The sequence below is a fragment of the Alexandromys fortis genome, unplaced genomic scaffold, assembly GCF_014885135.2.
Source record: "Alexandromys fortis isolate MF-2015 unplaced genomic scaffold, M_Fortis_MF-2015_v1.1 scaffold_154, whole genome shotgun sequence".
Lineage (NCBI taxonomy): Eukaryota > Metazoa > Chordata > Mammalia > Rodentia > Cricetidae > Alexandromys > Alexandromys fortis.
This window is the reverse complement of record NW_026068040.1, coordinates 4,005,627-4,020,300: the sequence shown is the minus strand read 5'-3', so window position 1 is coordinate 4,020,300 and position 14,674 is coordinate 4,005,627. Positions and strand designations below refer to the sequence as shown.

The 14,674-nt window shown below is 45.1% G+C and overlaps 1 protein-coding gene across 1 annotated transcript in view; it reads left to right on the top strand.

Moving 5' to 3' along the window:
• The first annotated feature begins 896 nt into the window (after positions 1-896).
• Xpot (exportin for tRNA) overlaps positions 897-14,674 on the top strand; it is a 41,894-nt gene continuing 28,116 nt past the window's right edge. The window contains exons 1-8 of the mRNA XM_050165476.1: positions 897-1,289; positions 4,884-5,017; positions 9,142-9,224; positions 10,948-11,004; positions 11,448-11,517; positions 12,381-12,599; positions 13,995-14,179; positions 14,277-14,445. Coding sequence (XP_050021433.1) covers positions 4,958-5,017; positions 9,142-9,224; positions 10,948-11,004; positions 11,448-11,517; positions 12,381-12,599; positions 13,995-14,179; positions 14,277-14,445 — 843 coding nt within the window. The 5' untranslated portion in view covers positions 897-1,289; positions 4,884-4,957. The remainder of the gene's footprint in view (positions 1,290-4,883; positions 5,018-9,141; positions 9,225-10,947; positions 11,005-11,447; positions 11,518-12,380; positions 12,600-13,994; positions 14,180-14,276; positions 14,446-14,674) is intronic.

Sequence of the window (14,674 nt, the reverse complement as noted above, 5' to 3'; positions counted from 1 at the left end):
GACACTGTTTCCTCTGTAGCTTTGGAGCCTGTCCTGGAACTAGCTCTTGTAGACCAGGCTGGCCTCGAACTCACAGAGATCCGCCTGCCTCTGCCTCCCAAGTACTGGGATTAAATACGTGCGCCACCACCACCCAGTTTGTTTTTGTTTTCTCGGTATAATCCTCGCTGTCCTGGAATTTAATCTGCAGGCCAGGTTGGATTTGAACTCACAGAGATCTCTCTGCCTCCCGAGTGCTGGGATTAAAGGTGTGAGCCTCCATCGCTCGAACTGCTTTCCTTTTTGAGGGCAAGATTAGAAACACCTAAACATGGTGACTCATGCCTTTAATTCCAGGGATTTAGGAATTTGAGGGTGTTGAATTGCTAGAGTTTAGGCTAGCCCAGTTTAAGTTAAAAAAAAAAAAAAAAAAAAACCGAGTGACCAGCCTGGGCTAGAGTGTGATCCTGAGTCAAAAGCATAACCAGTAAGTCAAAATAAAGTGAATTTTAAAAAGTTGCCAGCCCTCAACAGATCCTCAAGCTTCTGGACTCTGGACAACCCAGGTCACGGAACTGAACAACTGACTCAACACGTGGTTTAAACCACATCCACTCTCCGATCTCGGGAGCTCAGTACTCTAAGCCGTCCACCACCTGACCAGTCCTTTCTGGAAGACGTCGAGCGTCCTTCTGGCCGCTGCTCAGGCAGGGCCCAACGAGGCCGGTCATTAAACAGCCAAGAGGACCTCAGTAACCTGCGCCGAGGACGGCCGAATGCGCTCTCCCGACATGCACCACAGCCCCGCCGACCACGCCCCCCCCCCCCCGCGAGCTCCAGGGAGCACGTGCGCGGCCTGCCGCCTGGAAGCGCCCTTGCGCGCGCGTTGCTTGCTGGGAGTTGTAGTCCCCGGGGACCCAGCCCGCGGGCGGCCGGCTCGCTAGCTCCACGAGGCTGCTGCTGGCGCCGGTCCGCGCGGCACGACGCGGGGGGCGTGCCTCGCGCTGACTCAGCCGCGGCGTTAGCGGGCCCCTGCGCAGTTTTCCTTCCAAGGCCGCCGACCCCGCCCGCCGGCTTGCCAACCTGCCCGCCCCGCTCCGCGCCACGCAGGAGAAGGCGCCCGGGGACGCCGAGCGAGCGCCGAGAGGAGCGCGGCCCGGGCCAGCTCCGGCGCTAGCGCTGCGTCTCGTAGTGGAGGACTACAGCGACAAGGACGAGGGCCCGCTCGCCATCCTCCCTGCGTGCGCCGCCGCTCCTTGCGGCTGGCCGGCCCTCGGGAGTGCCGGCGAGGAAGAGATATTGGAGTGACGGTGACTGGAGGCTGGGGGCGGAGGGCCCGGGACCCTGCGGGGCCAGGCGGGCCGGGCTTGGGGTTTCGAGGCCAGAAGTGGCGGCCACGTCCCGAGTGCGTGGCTGCCGGTTGCCGGGTGTTTCATCACCCAAATGGCCACGAGGCTTCGCCCAGGGAGGGATGGGGCAAAGGATAGGGGCGAGGCCGGCCTCGGAGGCTGTCCCCCGACCCCATTCGTGATACTTTCGGAGTGTGTTTCAGCTGCTGAGACCTCAAGTTGATACGCTCCCCGCCCCGGGACAAATAAGAGGAAAAAAGTGTTATTTCTGCGTAGTAATTTGCCAGCACGGACAGCCCCTTTCCCCCTCTTTGCTTCTTTACAGTCCTGCAGCAGTGGAGAAGCGTGATGTTTTCCTGTAACCTGAAAAACGAGTACTTTTTGAAAGCCTTTTTAGTTGTTACTGGGGGAAGTTACGTTGTATTAAAGCGACTTGTCAACTTGATGTAAAAAGGCTGGAAAGATTAAGTCAGTCTCAAACAGGCTTAAGTAGGTGTGGAGGAATTTTCCACATTGTTTGATTCTTGACTTGATAGCTAAGGAAAAATTATGGCTTCATGGTTTAAGTGTATATTTCTGCCCCCCCCCCCATTGCAGGTCGTTTAAAATGTTACCATATTGTAACAGTGTTTAAGTCTATAAGGCTCTGGGTCAGAATACTAAGCGTCCTCTCCCGGGCTTTATTAGGAAGCTGTTACCCTTTAGCACTAGGGGTAGCTTTTCAGTGCTTTGTTCACAGATTGGTGAACATTTTATTTTGATCACCCTAGTGCTTTTTCTGAACGTGTTAGATGGCAAGGGTTTGTGAGGGATTCCCTCTCTGTGGACAACTGTAACACGTTTGCTTAGGGTTTTTCTGTTGATCATGTGTTTCCGTGGGGCCTCTTTTTTTTTTTTTTTTTTTCTCTTGTCAAGATCAGACTGAAATGGCAGTTTTTCCCAAAGCAGTGGATAATTGAGAGGAACTTTGAGAAGGTTTCTCAATCAGGGGTTCATAGCAATTCTTAAACTAACTTTTCTCTTTGAGCATATATAAGAGGAATAATACTTTACTTTTCCTGGTAGAACAATTTTGCTTTCCCATCTCTTCAAAATACCATTCTAGTTTAAGAATGCTTCTACTAGTTCATTCTGTGTGCCTGCCTCTGAATTTATAAGATTTGGAGGCATGCTTTGCCTACACTGTAGTCTTTAGGACTTTGCCTCTTTTCCTCTGATAGAAAGGAATGAATACTTCTGTTTTCTGTGTGGCCTCAATTTTTGTTTTGTTTTTGAGACAGAAATCTCACTGTAACTCTAGCTAGCCAGATAATCTGTATGTGGATACACCAGGCTAACTTTGAAGTCTCAGAGATCCTGTGCCTCTACCCATCCCCCCTCCCCCCAGCAATGAGATTAGAAGGTATGTGCTACCTTGACTTTTTTGTCGTTGTTGTCCGGTTTGGTTTGGCTTAGCTTTTTTTTTTTTTTTTNTTTTTCTTTTTTTTTTTTTTTTTTTTTTTTTTTTTTTGAGATAGTTTTTCAGGTTGGTTGCCTTGGGACTCGCTCTGTAGACCAGTCTGGTCTTGAACTCACCCAAGATCTGCCTGCCTCTCCAGTGCTGGGATTAAAGCCATGAGCTACCACCACCCCAGCTAGTTTTTGTTTTTTAATGACGAGATTGGAATATAAATCTACGGCTTCAAAATTACATTTATGTATTTACCTTGTATGTATACAGGTGTGTCTGTGTGCATACACAGAGAGGAGTCAGTTCTCTTCTTTCACCGTGTGGATCTAGGGAATCATCAAGCCATTTCCCTGCTTCAAATTCAGAACTTTTAAAACCCAAACCCTGCAATTTTAAATTCCAGGAGCACAGTGATGCGTATTTCACAGTCCTTGTTTTTGACCGTCAATGAGAGAAAACTAGCTGGCAGTCGCAACATAGCAGAGTTTGTAAGGGGGATCTCATCCAGTTTGGTAGGGTCAGCGCATGGGCGATCTGTAAGTTGCCATGTGAAGGCCTTGCAGGGTTTTACCACGAGGCTGGAAAGAGCAAGTGTACGCAGAGATGAGTACAAGGCCACTTGAGAGCCGGGCAATATGGTGTTGCAAGCCGCTGCGTATTCTGCAGCATGGTAGGCTTGGTTGTTCAGAAGTGTTTGGATCTAATCCCGTGGACAGTTAGGTTTAGATCGCCTTGCTGTGGTCTGCTGGCTGGCTGTGAGTGGTGAGAGAAGAGGCTGGCCTTTCTTCCCAAGGCTCTCAGGATCTTCTATTCTGATTTTGATTCCAAAAATACCACGGAAAACAGGAATGTATAGGGATCCTGCGCCCTGGCTTTGATGTTACTAAAGGGCTGCACAGGACCCCCGTTCATCTCTTGGTCTTTTTTAGTTCTAGTTAGCTGTAATAATTTAAAAATAGATGAATAAAAAACCTTTATAGCTTTGGAATAGTAATGTAAGGCCCAATTTCCCTACCTTCACAGTGTTCTAGAAAATGTAATTTGTGTGTTTCATGTGTCTGTATGTGCTTATAAGTGTGCAGTTGGAAGCCAATATCAATATCAGGTGGCTTCCCCCTTTAATTTTCACAATATACTTATTTTTTGACAATTTCACACATGTCCATACTGCCGTCTATTACTCTGTCTCCCACCCTTGTAAACACTCCTATCACCTTTTTTTGAGGCAGGGTCTTACTGAACCTGGAGTTCAGTGGTTTGACTTGAGTAGCTGGCCAGACAGCTTTGAGGATCTGCCTGGTATTTTTCCCCACCTCTCTAACTCTGCCACACCTAGCTTTTACCTAGGTTCTGGGGAGTCACTTTATCCGGGTTAGGGAGCACTTTTCCATCCCCGAGAGCATAATGTTGGCATGGCTTTAAGTCTGTTCCGTGTGCCTAGAGAAAGGCATCTTGTGTATCAGAGAACTGAACTGTCTTTGGAGCTTCCCGGGTTCTAGTTTGAGAATACTAGATTTTTGTATTGTGAAGTAGATTGCTTTCCAGGGATTTAGGGGAGAGGAAAGCAGGTATGAGCCCGGGGGCGGGGTGGGGGTGCGTTCTAAAGTGAGGAAGGTCATTTACAAATTATTTCTAGCATTGGCTGGCAAGAGCAGAGACCTGTAAAAGGCAGAATTAAGTCATTGTTCAGTGCTAAATAACTGGTTTTTCGCTCTTGAGCCCTTTCTTGTAACTTCTCTAGCCCTACTTGTAGACACTCCAGTAAGGGCTTTAAACTCTGCGGCCTGCCATCCTAATTGTTTTAAGAGATGTCCTATGATCATATCTGAGAGTAGGGAACCTCTCATTTCCCCAGGCACACGTTGTGGGGCAGACAGCCCAGCACTGCACGTATCCTTTCTTGGCTGGCGAGCTTTGCCAGACAGTAGTAGCACCTGAGAGCCTTAATGGCGTGCTTGTTATACTCCCCAAAATCAGCCCCTGGTGGTGCCCAGGGTCGGGCCTGCCCCATCTGGTGAGATGTAGGCTCCCTTGACTCTTCAGAGCTGTGTCTTTTCAGCCACTTCTTACATCCCAGGTAACCATCTTTTGTTTTCTGTGTGCAGATGATTGTGGATTCTTCTGTGGGATTAGAAGCCACGTCTATTGTGATTGGAAAACTCCAGGAATAACGGCAGACATGGATGAACAGGCTCTTTTAGGGCTAAATCCAAATGCTGATTCCGACTTTAGACAAAGGGTAAGTCCGTCGATTTAGTTGTTCTTCAGAGCACGCTACACAAATGTGCATTGGAGGATTTAAACAGAAAACACATCTGACCTGAGTGAGCCTTAATACATCTTGACAGATTTGAGGTGAGTGTGTGCTGATATTGAAACATCAGGTGTTGTGATTGATTTCTGTTGAATTGGCTGAACCAGCATGTTGAAACCTGACGTGTGAAGGCAGGTCCTTGTGCAACACCCGGCCTTTCTTTTGTTGTAAAGCCATAAGGCAATTAGTTACAAGGGCAGAGAACTCTTGCAGTCTCCTAGTGCATACTCACTCTGCTTTCCCATTGCTGGCCTGGATTGTAAGTTGCTTTTCCTGTGTTGGGGACAATTGCCTCCTTGCTGTGTAGTCGTTGCAGACTGGAAACAAACAGTTTTGATATGCCACACCTTAAGTGATATGAACTGATTTTGTGAGAGGAAATCCACTAGGAAGGAGATGCTGGCATACTTGGTAAATGTAAACAATTAACCCTAATGTAGCCGGTGAGTCTCACAAGGACTTCAGCTGAGTGATGAAAGAAGACACTGAAGAACAAGCCTTTAATTAGTGCTTAGAGACGCGAGTGCTCTGAAGTTTAGGAGCAGAGGAAGGAGGGGTTTTTCTTTCTTCCTACTCTGTGTAGCAAAGAAGAGAGCTTGCTGTAAGTGAGCTAAAAGTTAACCTCACCTAGCATTACAGCTGTATTTGTTTTGCTTTTAAGTAGTAGAAACTTCTTTTAAAGTGGTTTAAAAAAAAAGAAAAACCTCCTAAGCAGTTTCTGATGATATGATCTATGTCTCTGCTGATAAATAAGTAACTAACCCTTCAAGTATGTCAAATAATGGGAATCTAGATGTGAGTATCTCAGAAACCTAGAAGTCCAGGCTTTTTATATATAAATGGTTTTATTTTCATAGGGATTTAAACCATCTGCTTTCAGAGGAGCTGAAACATTGCAGTCTGACCTTTAGCCTACTTTGATGTTGCAAGTGGATTATAATTAAAAGCTTTTGGCTATTTTATATGTATTGGGTGATTGGGGGTTTGTTTGTGGTTTATTTGTTTTAATAATATTTTTATTGATTATTTGGAAATTTCACATCACGAACCCCCAGCACACTCACTTCCCAGTCCTCTCAGGTCTGCCCCCCAAAACCACTTCCCTGCAAAAATAAAGAAAGGGAAAAAAAAAGTCCAATTTGTGTTGCCCATATACTCACTGGAACATGGCCAAACTCCCGTAGCCAGCCCCTGCGAGAAAATTTGTCCTTACCCACCAGTGCCCACTCCAGACGCTGTCAACTGTGAAAAGCTACACTTTAGCATCCTTATCGTGATTTTTTTATTATTGATTGGTTAAGAATTTCACATCAAGGAGAGAGGCAGGGAGGGGAGCAGAGAAAAATGTAGAGCTCAATAAATAAAAAAAAAGGACGAGGGCACCATGAAAAAAAATTTCACATCATGCACCCCAGTCCCTTCATATCCGCCCTTCACCCCTGCAGTGCCCACAAAAGAAAACTAAAAGAAATGTTTAATTAATTGAAAACAAACAAACACGCCCGTGTCTTTCTTGCCTCTGCATCCCCTCTCCATTCACCTTAGTGGCGTTGGGAGCCGCAGCTGTCACATGTCACGTGAAGTCTACCCCTTTGTCCAAGCGGTTCTACAGCAAGTGGAGCTTTTGGTGGCTTCCTGTCTAGGCTGTTACCTGGGAATTGAGCCTAAGCAAGGACTCTACTGCTGAGTTTTACTCTAGTTTTTTGTTTTATGAGAACAACTTTCACTAAACCCCAGAGGTTTTAGCGGAGCTGTCTTGCAAGCACCATTCAGTTTGTTTCTGGCAGCATCTTGCTGTGTCGCCTGGCCTGGCTCGGTTCGTGTCCGCTGGAGTCGCTGCAGCAGTCCGCCGCCACTGGCCTTTCTTGTGTGCAGTTACTGGGCCCCTGGCATATGTGTCAGTGTGGGGACAACTTCATGGAAAATGTCCGTCTTCCCACTTTTCTGTGGGTTCCAGGATCGTCTCCAATCACAGACAGGAAGCGCTTTTCACCTGCTGAGCAGTCTCCCCGTCCCTTTTCTCTGCTTTCATTTGTTTGTTGGACTTGTTGGACTGGGGATGGGCAGAGTCGGGGGTTAGTTTTTTCATGTATTTATTTGGTGGGCTGAGAGCTTTGTGAGCCTGCCATGGTGTACGTGTATGTGTTCAGGGGACAACTTGAAGTCTGCTTCTGCTTCCTCTACCATGTGGGCTCTAGGAATCAAAATTCATGCACTGAGCTATCTTGCTAGCTCTGTTGTTTTTGTTTTGTTTGAGACTGAAGACAGGATGTAGGCCAAGCTAGCTCTGGATTAGCCATGTTGAGGATGGCATTGCGTTTCTGATTTCCTCCTTCAGCCTCCTGTGTTCTGGAATTGTAGGTGTGCACCGCTGTATCTGACACTTTCTGTTGGGTGTTTTGTTGTTTGTGTGAGGCAAAAACTGACGCTATAGCCCAGGATAGTCGCCAACTTTTGGCAAACCTACATTGATTTTTGAGTCCTGGGATTGTAGGCATACCTACGTCAGCATGTCGAGTTCCTATCCTTATTTTTTAATATATTCTTTTTTAATTCTATTAGCTTTGTTTGTTTTTGGAGACAGTTTCTCTGTGTACCCTGCCTGTTCTGGAACTCACTGTCGACCAGACTGGCCTTGAACTCCTAGATACACTCCCTCTGCTTCCCAAGTGCAGGGATTAAAGGAGTGTGCCACCTTCTGGATTCTGTTAATTGTTAAGTTCCAATAGTCAACATTTTAAAAAATAACTGTGCAGGTGTGTGTGTTGTGGGGCAGGGGAATGATTATCGTGGCACTTGCATGGAGTCTGTTCTTTTCCTGAGTTCCAGGAATTGAACTCAGGTGCCTTTTTCCTGCTGAGCCATCTTACATCTTACCAGAGACCAAAATGGAAAGAGTTCTAGTTATTGCCTCCCTCTTCCCAGGCTCAGACACCCAATTTAGCTTAAAACCTTTTGTTGAATTTATTTTGAGACAGGGTCTCACTTATCTCACTCCCACCCCCAGCCTCAAATGAACAGAGCTGAGAATAACCTTGAACTTTGGTACCACTCAGATAAGCACCGTCCCACCCGATTTCTGTTGTGCCTAGGATTTAGCCTGGGGCTCCTAGCTAGTCGAGAACTCTACCTTCTGAGCTGCATGCCTAGCCCTTGCTGTTGTTAAAGAAAATAATATATTTTTTATTTTATTTTAGCCGATGAGCCCCGCCCCTTACTTGTGAGTGAAATAATAGCAGCCGTGTAATGATGCCATTTGCCCTGTGTCCTAGCTCCTGAGATGTTCACAGTGGTAGTTATAGGTTTTGTAGAAACTCTGACATTGCCAGGGATTTTAGGGTCACCCAAGACTGCTCTTCACTGCAGTTGTGGCTCCAGACCATCTGTACTGACGACTGCCTGCTGAATCAAGGACTACTAAGTCTCTCACAGATTTGATAATTGGCTATAGGAAGGCAATGTACTTAATATTGTCAGTTTGATATAATTCATACAACTCAGAAACAGCCAAATGGAAGAGATGCCTAGAAGGGTCAAGGGCTTCCGTATCTTCGTGTCTCCTTCCTAGCACCATGGAGTGTTCACCAGCTTAGAAGGTTGAGGTTTTAAAAGAGATTGGCACCTCCCTCCCCTCTCACCCATCCTAGATTAGTCGTTGGCCAGAAAGTTTTGTGTTTTATTTTGTTTAGCATTTACTCATCCTGGAAGGCCATGTGTGCTCTGTGCACCCTTCAGAGACCCTTTTATGACTGTGTATACCTTGACAGTGTTGCATTTGGTAGAACACTTGGGCTTTTCTTCTGTCTCCTTCATTGCGCCATCTCCTTTACCATAAGGAAACTGTTTTAAGTGTCTGTTAACTGGTCACTGATCTATTTTGGGGGAACCATCTGGACTTTGCACATATTCAGAAGCCTGGATTGGATGTTTTTGCTGACGCATTAAACCCAAATCGTTATTGATTATTGGTTTACCCCGCCCTTTGTTTAGTATGCATAGGGCATCTGAATTCAGAATGAACCGTGTTGCTTTGTTTTGCAATCTTTCAGGCCCTGGCTTATTTTGAGCAGTTAAAGATTTCCCCGGATGCCTGGCAGGTGTGCGCAGAGGCTCTGGCACAGAAAACGCACAGGTAAAGACTGGAGTCTCCATGTTGTCTGGAAGCATTGATGTTTCCAGAAAGTGAGGCATTTTAGTTTTTCCTTTGGGAAGTATTTTCACAAAAACATTTTGTGATTTGCCTTTTAGAAAAACTATTAGGAGCATAAAAAGAGAAAAATAGGAAACCAATTTTTGAGCCAATTCAGAATTGATTTTTCAGTAAAACTATCCTTTTTTTAAATTTTATTTATTTTTATTTTATTGTTTTGCTTGTATGTGTGCATGAGGAGTTAGAGACAGTTGTGAGCTGTTATTTGGGTGCCGGGAACTGAACCCAGGTCCTCTGGAAGAGCAGTCAGTCCTCTTAACTGCTGAACCATCTTTTCAGCCCAAACTATCCTTTTCTTTATGTGTATTGTGCACTGGTATAGGTTACACTGAACTTTTTCTTGTCTTACTGTTTGTTGGAAGTTGGTGAAGGAGGTGACCATTAGTGATATATATCTTATTCAAAAGCTTTCACTTAGAGTATATCACTATTCAGTTACTATCCCTTGTCTGGACCAAGGTCTTGTTGATGACTTCCATAGTCCACCCTGTGTGCTTCCAGCAGACCTCTGAGGAGAAGTCAGGAAAGGTCAGGAAGGGTGAAAGTGGGGTCTTACAGTATTTCCCTCCAGCTCTGTATTGCTGTTGACTGAGGCCACACACCACGCTGAAAAGGCTTGCCCCTGCGGTGTGACTTTGCCATAGTCTCTCTGAAGCAGCAGGCGCAGGAATGTGTATACCCATTTCATTATTAGTTAAGTTACCTTCTTAGTAAGGACGGAAAATGGGCATAATGAAGCTTGTGGAAAACAGTGAGCTCGCAGAGCACAGGCAGCCCGCCGATGGGAGCAGCCACGCCGGTCTTTAGTGACGCCTCTGGCCGGAGCTGCTGGTGTGCTGGCCCCAATCCTGTTTGGCTGCAGCCTGGTTGCGTTTACTAGGACTGTTTTTCCTGAACACCTTAGGGTGTCCTCACACACAGCCTGCCTCACTCACCGTCTGTCTGGACTCCTAAGGAATTCTGTTAGAATTGTAGGCTATGTTACCCCTAGAGGGAGTTAGAAATAGGTAGTGGACGGCTGTTGGGTCCTCCTCCCATCCTACAAAGGTGGTTTTCTTTATCCTTTAGTTCTTGAGTGAACTTTGAGAGTGACCTGAGTCCCTCTACCCTCTTTATTTTGTATTTGCCTATAAGAGAATCAGACTAATAATGCTTAAGTTTCAAGTAAGCCATGCCTGGCATCTTTGGTTTAGTCAGCCTTTGCTGCTGTTTGTCAGTTTGCATCTTCCTGACCATCATCAAATACAGCACAGAGGTTGTTCCAGGGACCTTGACTCCATATTAGCATCGGGGCAGGGACCTCTACAGAGCACGTGTTTAGAATAGGGTGTGTATTAGATCGAGCACGTGGTCGTGTTGTTTAGAAAATGGAACAGACTGCCACGTGTTGGGAATTGTATTTAGAGCTCTCTTAACCCTTTAAATCCAGGACTTGGGCTTATGGCTTATTGGTAAAGCCTTTACCTGGAATTCATGAGGCCCTGAGTTAGGTACCTAGTACAATAATAAAAATAAGTAAAATAGAATTGGTAAATAGAAAGCCAGGCAAGCGGCCTCGCTTTAGAAACTTCACGGTTGTTACTAGCATTTTGCCATTGTTTTCCCTGATTTATTTTCTGATTATCTATTTTTTTTTCTTTTACAGTGATGATCACATAAAGTTTTTCTGCTTCCAAGTATTAGAACATCAAGTTAAATACAAGTACGTCTTTCCATTGTTTTTAATCTCGAAGATTTGTTGGAACAGGCGTGTCTAATTTTTCTGTCCTTGAGGAAACCAAAATATATATAGATAGTAAATGACCGGTGTAGTCATTATTTCTGGGCTGTGAATGTGTTTTCATTTATTTAGACTGAGCTAGCTAGTCTACAGGCTTATTCTGTAGACCACAGACTTTGGTGCATGGTTAGTTTAAGAAATCACATAGCTGTCATCTGTTTGAGCGTGAACTGAGCCGCAGATCTGAGCTCGCTGACTGGCCTGTCTGGCAGGCTTGTCTGTGCATTCTTCACAACTGTGCTAATGGACTTTGCCATGCATTTTAGGAAACCAGGTGCCGGAATGCTGTAAAATTCCCCTTTGATAGATGAATTTGCATTCAAAGCCACAGATGGCAATGTAGTCACTGTTTATCTCTTTACCAGGTACTCAGAACTCAGCACAGCTCAGCAGCAGCTGATCAGGGAGACGCTCCTGTCATGGCTTCAGGCTCAGGTAATCCGTTCATTTCATTCTATTGTCGCTAGAGGATTTTCCTTTAAGATCCAGCCAAAGAAAAACAACTGGATATTTTTCTTAAAAATTTTATGATCTGGGTGGCGGTGGTAGTGCGCGCCTTTAATCCCTGCACTCGAGAGGCAGGGGTGGGGAGATCTCTGAGTTTGAGTCCAGCCTGGTCCACAGAGTTAATTCCAGGACAGCTAGGGCTATCCTTTGTTTTGTCTTGAAAAACAAAAGGCAAAAAGAGGAAAAAAAAAATGAACTGTTAAAATTCTGTTCATGGAGCTTAGTAAAGGAGATCCCTTGGTCCATCCCTGTATCTCAGTACTCAGGAAGCAGAGGCAGGAAGATTGGTGTTTTGAAGCCAGCCTGGAGTTTGAACAAGTTAAAGGCCAACTTGAGCTGCATAGGAGACCTTGTCACATAAAAATAAGGCATGGGCTGGGCCTGGCGCCTCAAGCCTTTGATCCCACACAGGCAGGAAGTTGAGTGGATCCCTTTGACTGAGGCCAACCTGGGCTACAAAAGACCCTGACTCAGAACAGGCAAACAACCCATGCTCTCCCATCCCTGGTGGTACTGGGGGTTAAGAAAGGCCTGGGTAGAATCCTTAAATGGCATACAGTTTTATCTCCAACACTGAGGGAAATACAAATTCGTAGAGGCAGCCATTATTCACTTGCTCATCATGTGACTGGTTACTTGCACGCATGGGTAATTTTGCAGTTTGCTGTGTTGCCGCTAATCTGGGCAATGTTGAAGTTTAATTGGTTTTTTTCCAACTAATGGTAAATAGAAAAAAATAGTGTGCTTTTGAATAGTTTGGATTTAATTTCATGGATATTTCTCTTTGCCAGATGCTGAATCCCCAACCAGAGAAGACCTTTATACGAAACAAAGCAGCCCAAGTCTTCGCCTTGCTTTTTGTTACAGAGTATCTCACTAAATGGCCCAAGTTTTTTTTTGACATTCTCTCAGTCGTGGACCTAAACCCAAGGGGCGTGGATCTGTACCTGCGCATCCTCATGGCCATTGATTCCGAGTTAGTGGACCGAGATGTAGTTCACACATCAGAGGCAAGTAACTGCACGCTGACTGGTTCTTAGTGTATGCTTTGTAGGGGAAACAAGCGTATGATGAAAAGGACAGAGAGTCTTATATTGTTTCATTTGTAGGAAACAAGCTTATGATGAGAGGACAGAGAGTCTTACATTGTTTCATTTGTTTGCTTACCCTGCCCCCTCCAAGACAGGTTTCTCTGCGTAGCTCCGACCTGCCTCTGCCTCCCAGAGCTGGATTAAAGGCCTGCATCATCATGCCCGCCTGGCTCTTTTGCCTGTTCTTTGTGTGTGTGTGTGGGGGGGGGGGGGGCGGTTCAAGACAAGGTTTTGCTGTAGCTTTGGAGCCTACTAGTTCTTGTAGACCAGGCTGGCCTCGAAGTCACAGAGATCCGCCTGCCTCTGCCTCCTGAGTGCTGAGATTAAAGGCATTTGCCACCACTGCCCAGCACTTTTGCCTGTTCTTAAATTACAAATGTACCTCACATCTTGAATTTGCTGACAATGAAATTTATCCCCTCCCACCACCGAAATTAGAGCATTCCATTATTTTTAAAGCTAAGCCACTGTTGTCACCAGTGAAGTACGTGTTTGTTTTCTCATAGTTTCTGTGAAATGTCATCCATTCTGATGTAAAGACTTAGTGCAGATGTCGGGGCCACGCCAGGCATGGTGCCCAAGCCCTCCATCTGAGTCTAGACATCTCTTTTGCCTTTTGTTTGTTTGTTTGTTGTTAAGTAGTGCTAGTAATATATTGTAGTGTTTCATCACTGACGAATAGTCTTTATAGCTGAGGTACAGCCTTAATCAAGCCGTATCCTAAAGGATATATATATATATATGAAGCACTGGTGTATGGTGTGCAGGAGGCCCGGGGTTTAATCTCTACCACTTCAGTATAGAAGTGCTTAATAAAGAGTGTGGGAAGTTAACTGGCTGTCTCTAGCACTTGGAAACGGGGGTAGGAGGCCTCAAGTTTAAAGCCATCCTGAGTTACTTATTGAGAACTTTGTCTCATTAAAAAAACACACAACAGAAACACCACTGGAAATAGCTTTAAATGTTTATAATATTTTAAAACTATAACTACTGTACATAAAAGTCACTCATTTTTTCTAAAGCTTAAGTATCATTTTTGTCTAATATTTGGAGATAATTTCACATGCTTAAGATTTCTAAGCACTGCTTATTTATAGTTTTATTTAATGAATTAAGTCTGGCACCAAGGAATAGAACGGAAAAAGGAAACACAAAGAATCACAGGATGTGATTTTAGAGCAGATAAATAGGAAGCCATGGTCAGGACTGTTTAACAACCTGGAGGTTTCATGTAGAGGAAATCACTGTGTGCAACTGGACTTGGACGTCTAGCTCTGTCTCACAGTCTTCCTTGTCTTTTGTGTTTGTTTTTAGGAGGCTCGCAGGAATACTCTGATAAAAGATACCATGAGAGAACAGTGCATTCCAAATCTGGTGGAGTCGTGGTACCAGATTCTACACAATTATCAGTATACCAATTCAGAAGTGCTGTGCCAGTGCCTTGAAGTAGTTGGGGCTTACGTCTCTTGGATAGACTTATCCCTCATAGCCAATGATAGGTGCGTACACCTGTAATTCCTAAACTAAAGATTGGAGAGTTGGTATCTAAAACTTGTGAGCTGAAAATGTTATAAAATCTTTATCCCCCGTCACTAGGTTTATAAATATGCTGCTGAGTCACATGTCCGTAGAAGTTCTGCGGGAGGAGGCATGCGACTGTTTATTTGAAATCGTGAATAAAGGGATGGACCCCGTGGAGAAGATGAAACTGGTGGAGTCCTTGTGTCAAGTGTTGCAGACTGCCGGGTTTTTCAGCATTGACCAGGTCGGTGGATTTCTTCCCCCTGAATTTTGGGGGATGTCCTTGAACTAATAGTAAACCACTATATTCTGAGAGTGCCAATATTGTGTGATGTTTTTGCTCTTTTGGCTTTTTGGAGGGGCCCACCACCCAACTCCTAAATAAATCACACACGGAGGCTTATTAGTTATGAATGCTCAGCCTGTCCTGGCTAATTTCTTGTCAGCTTTCCTTACTTTTATTATCCCGGCTA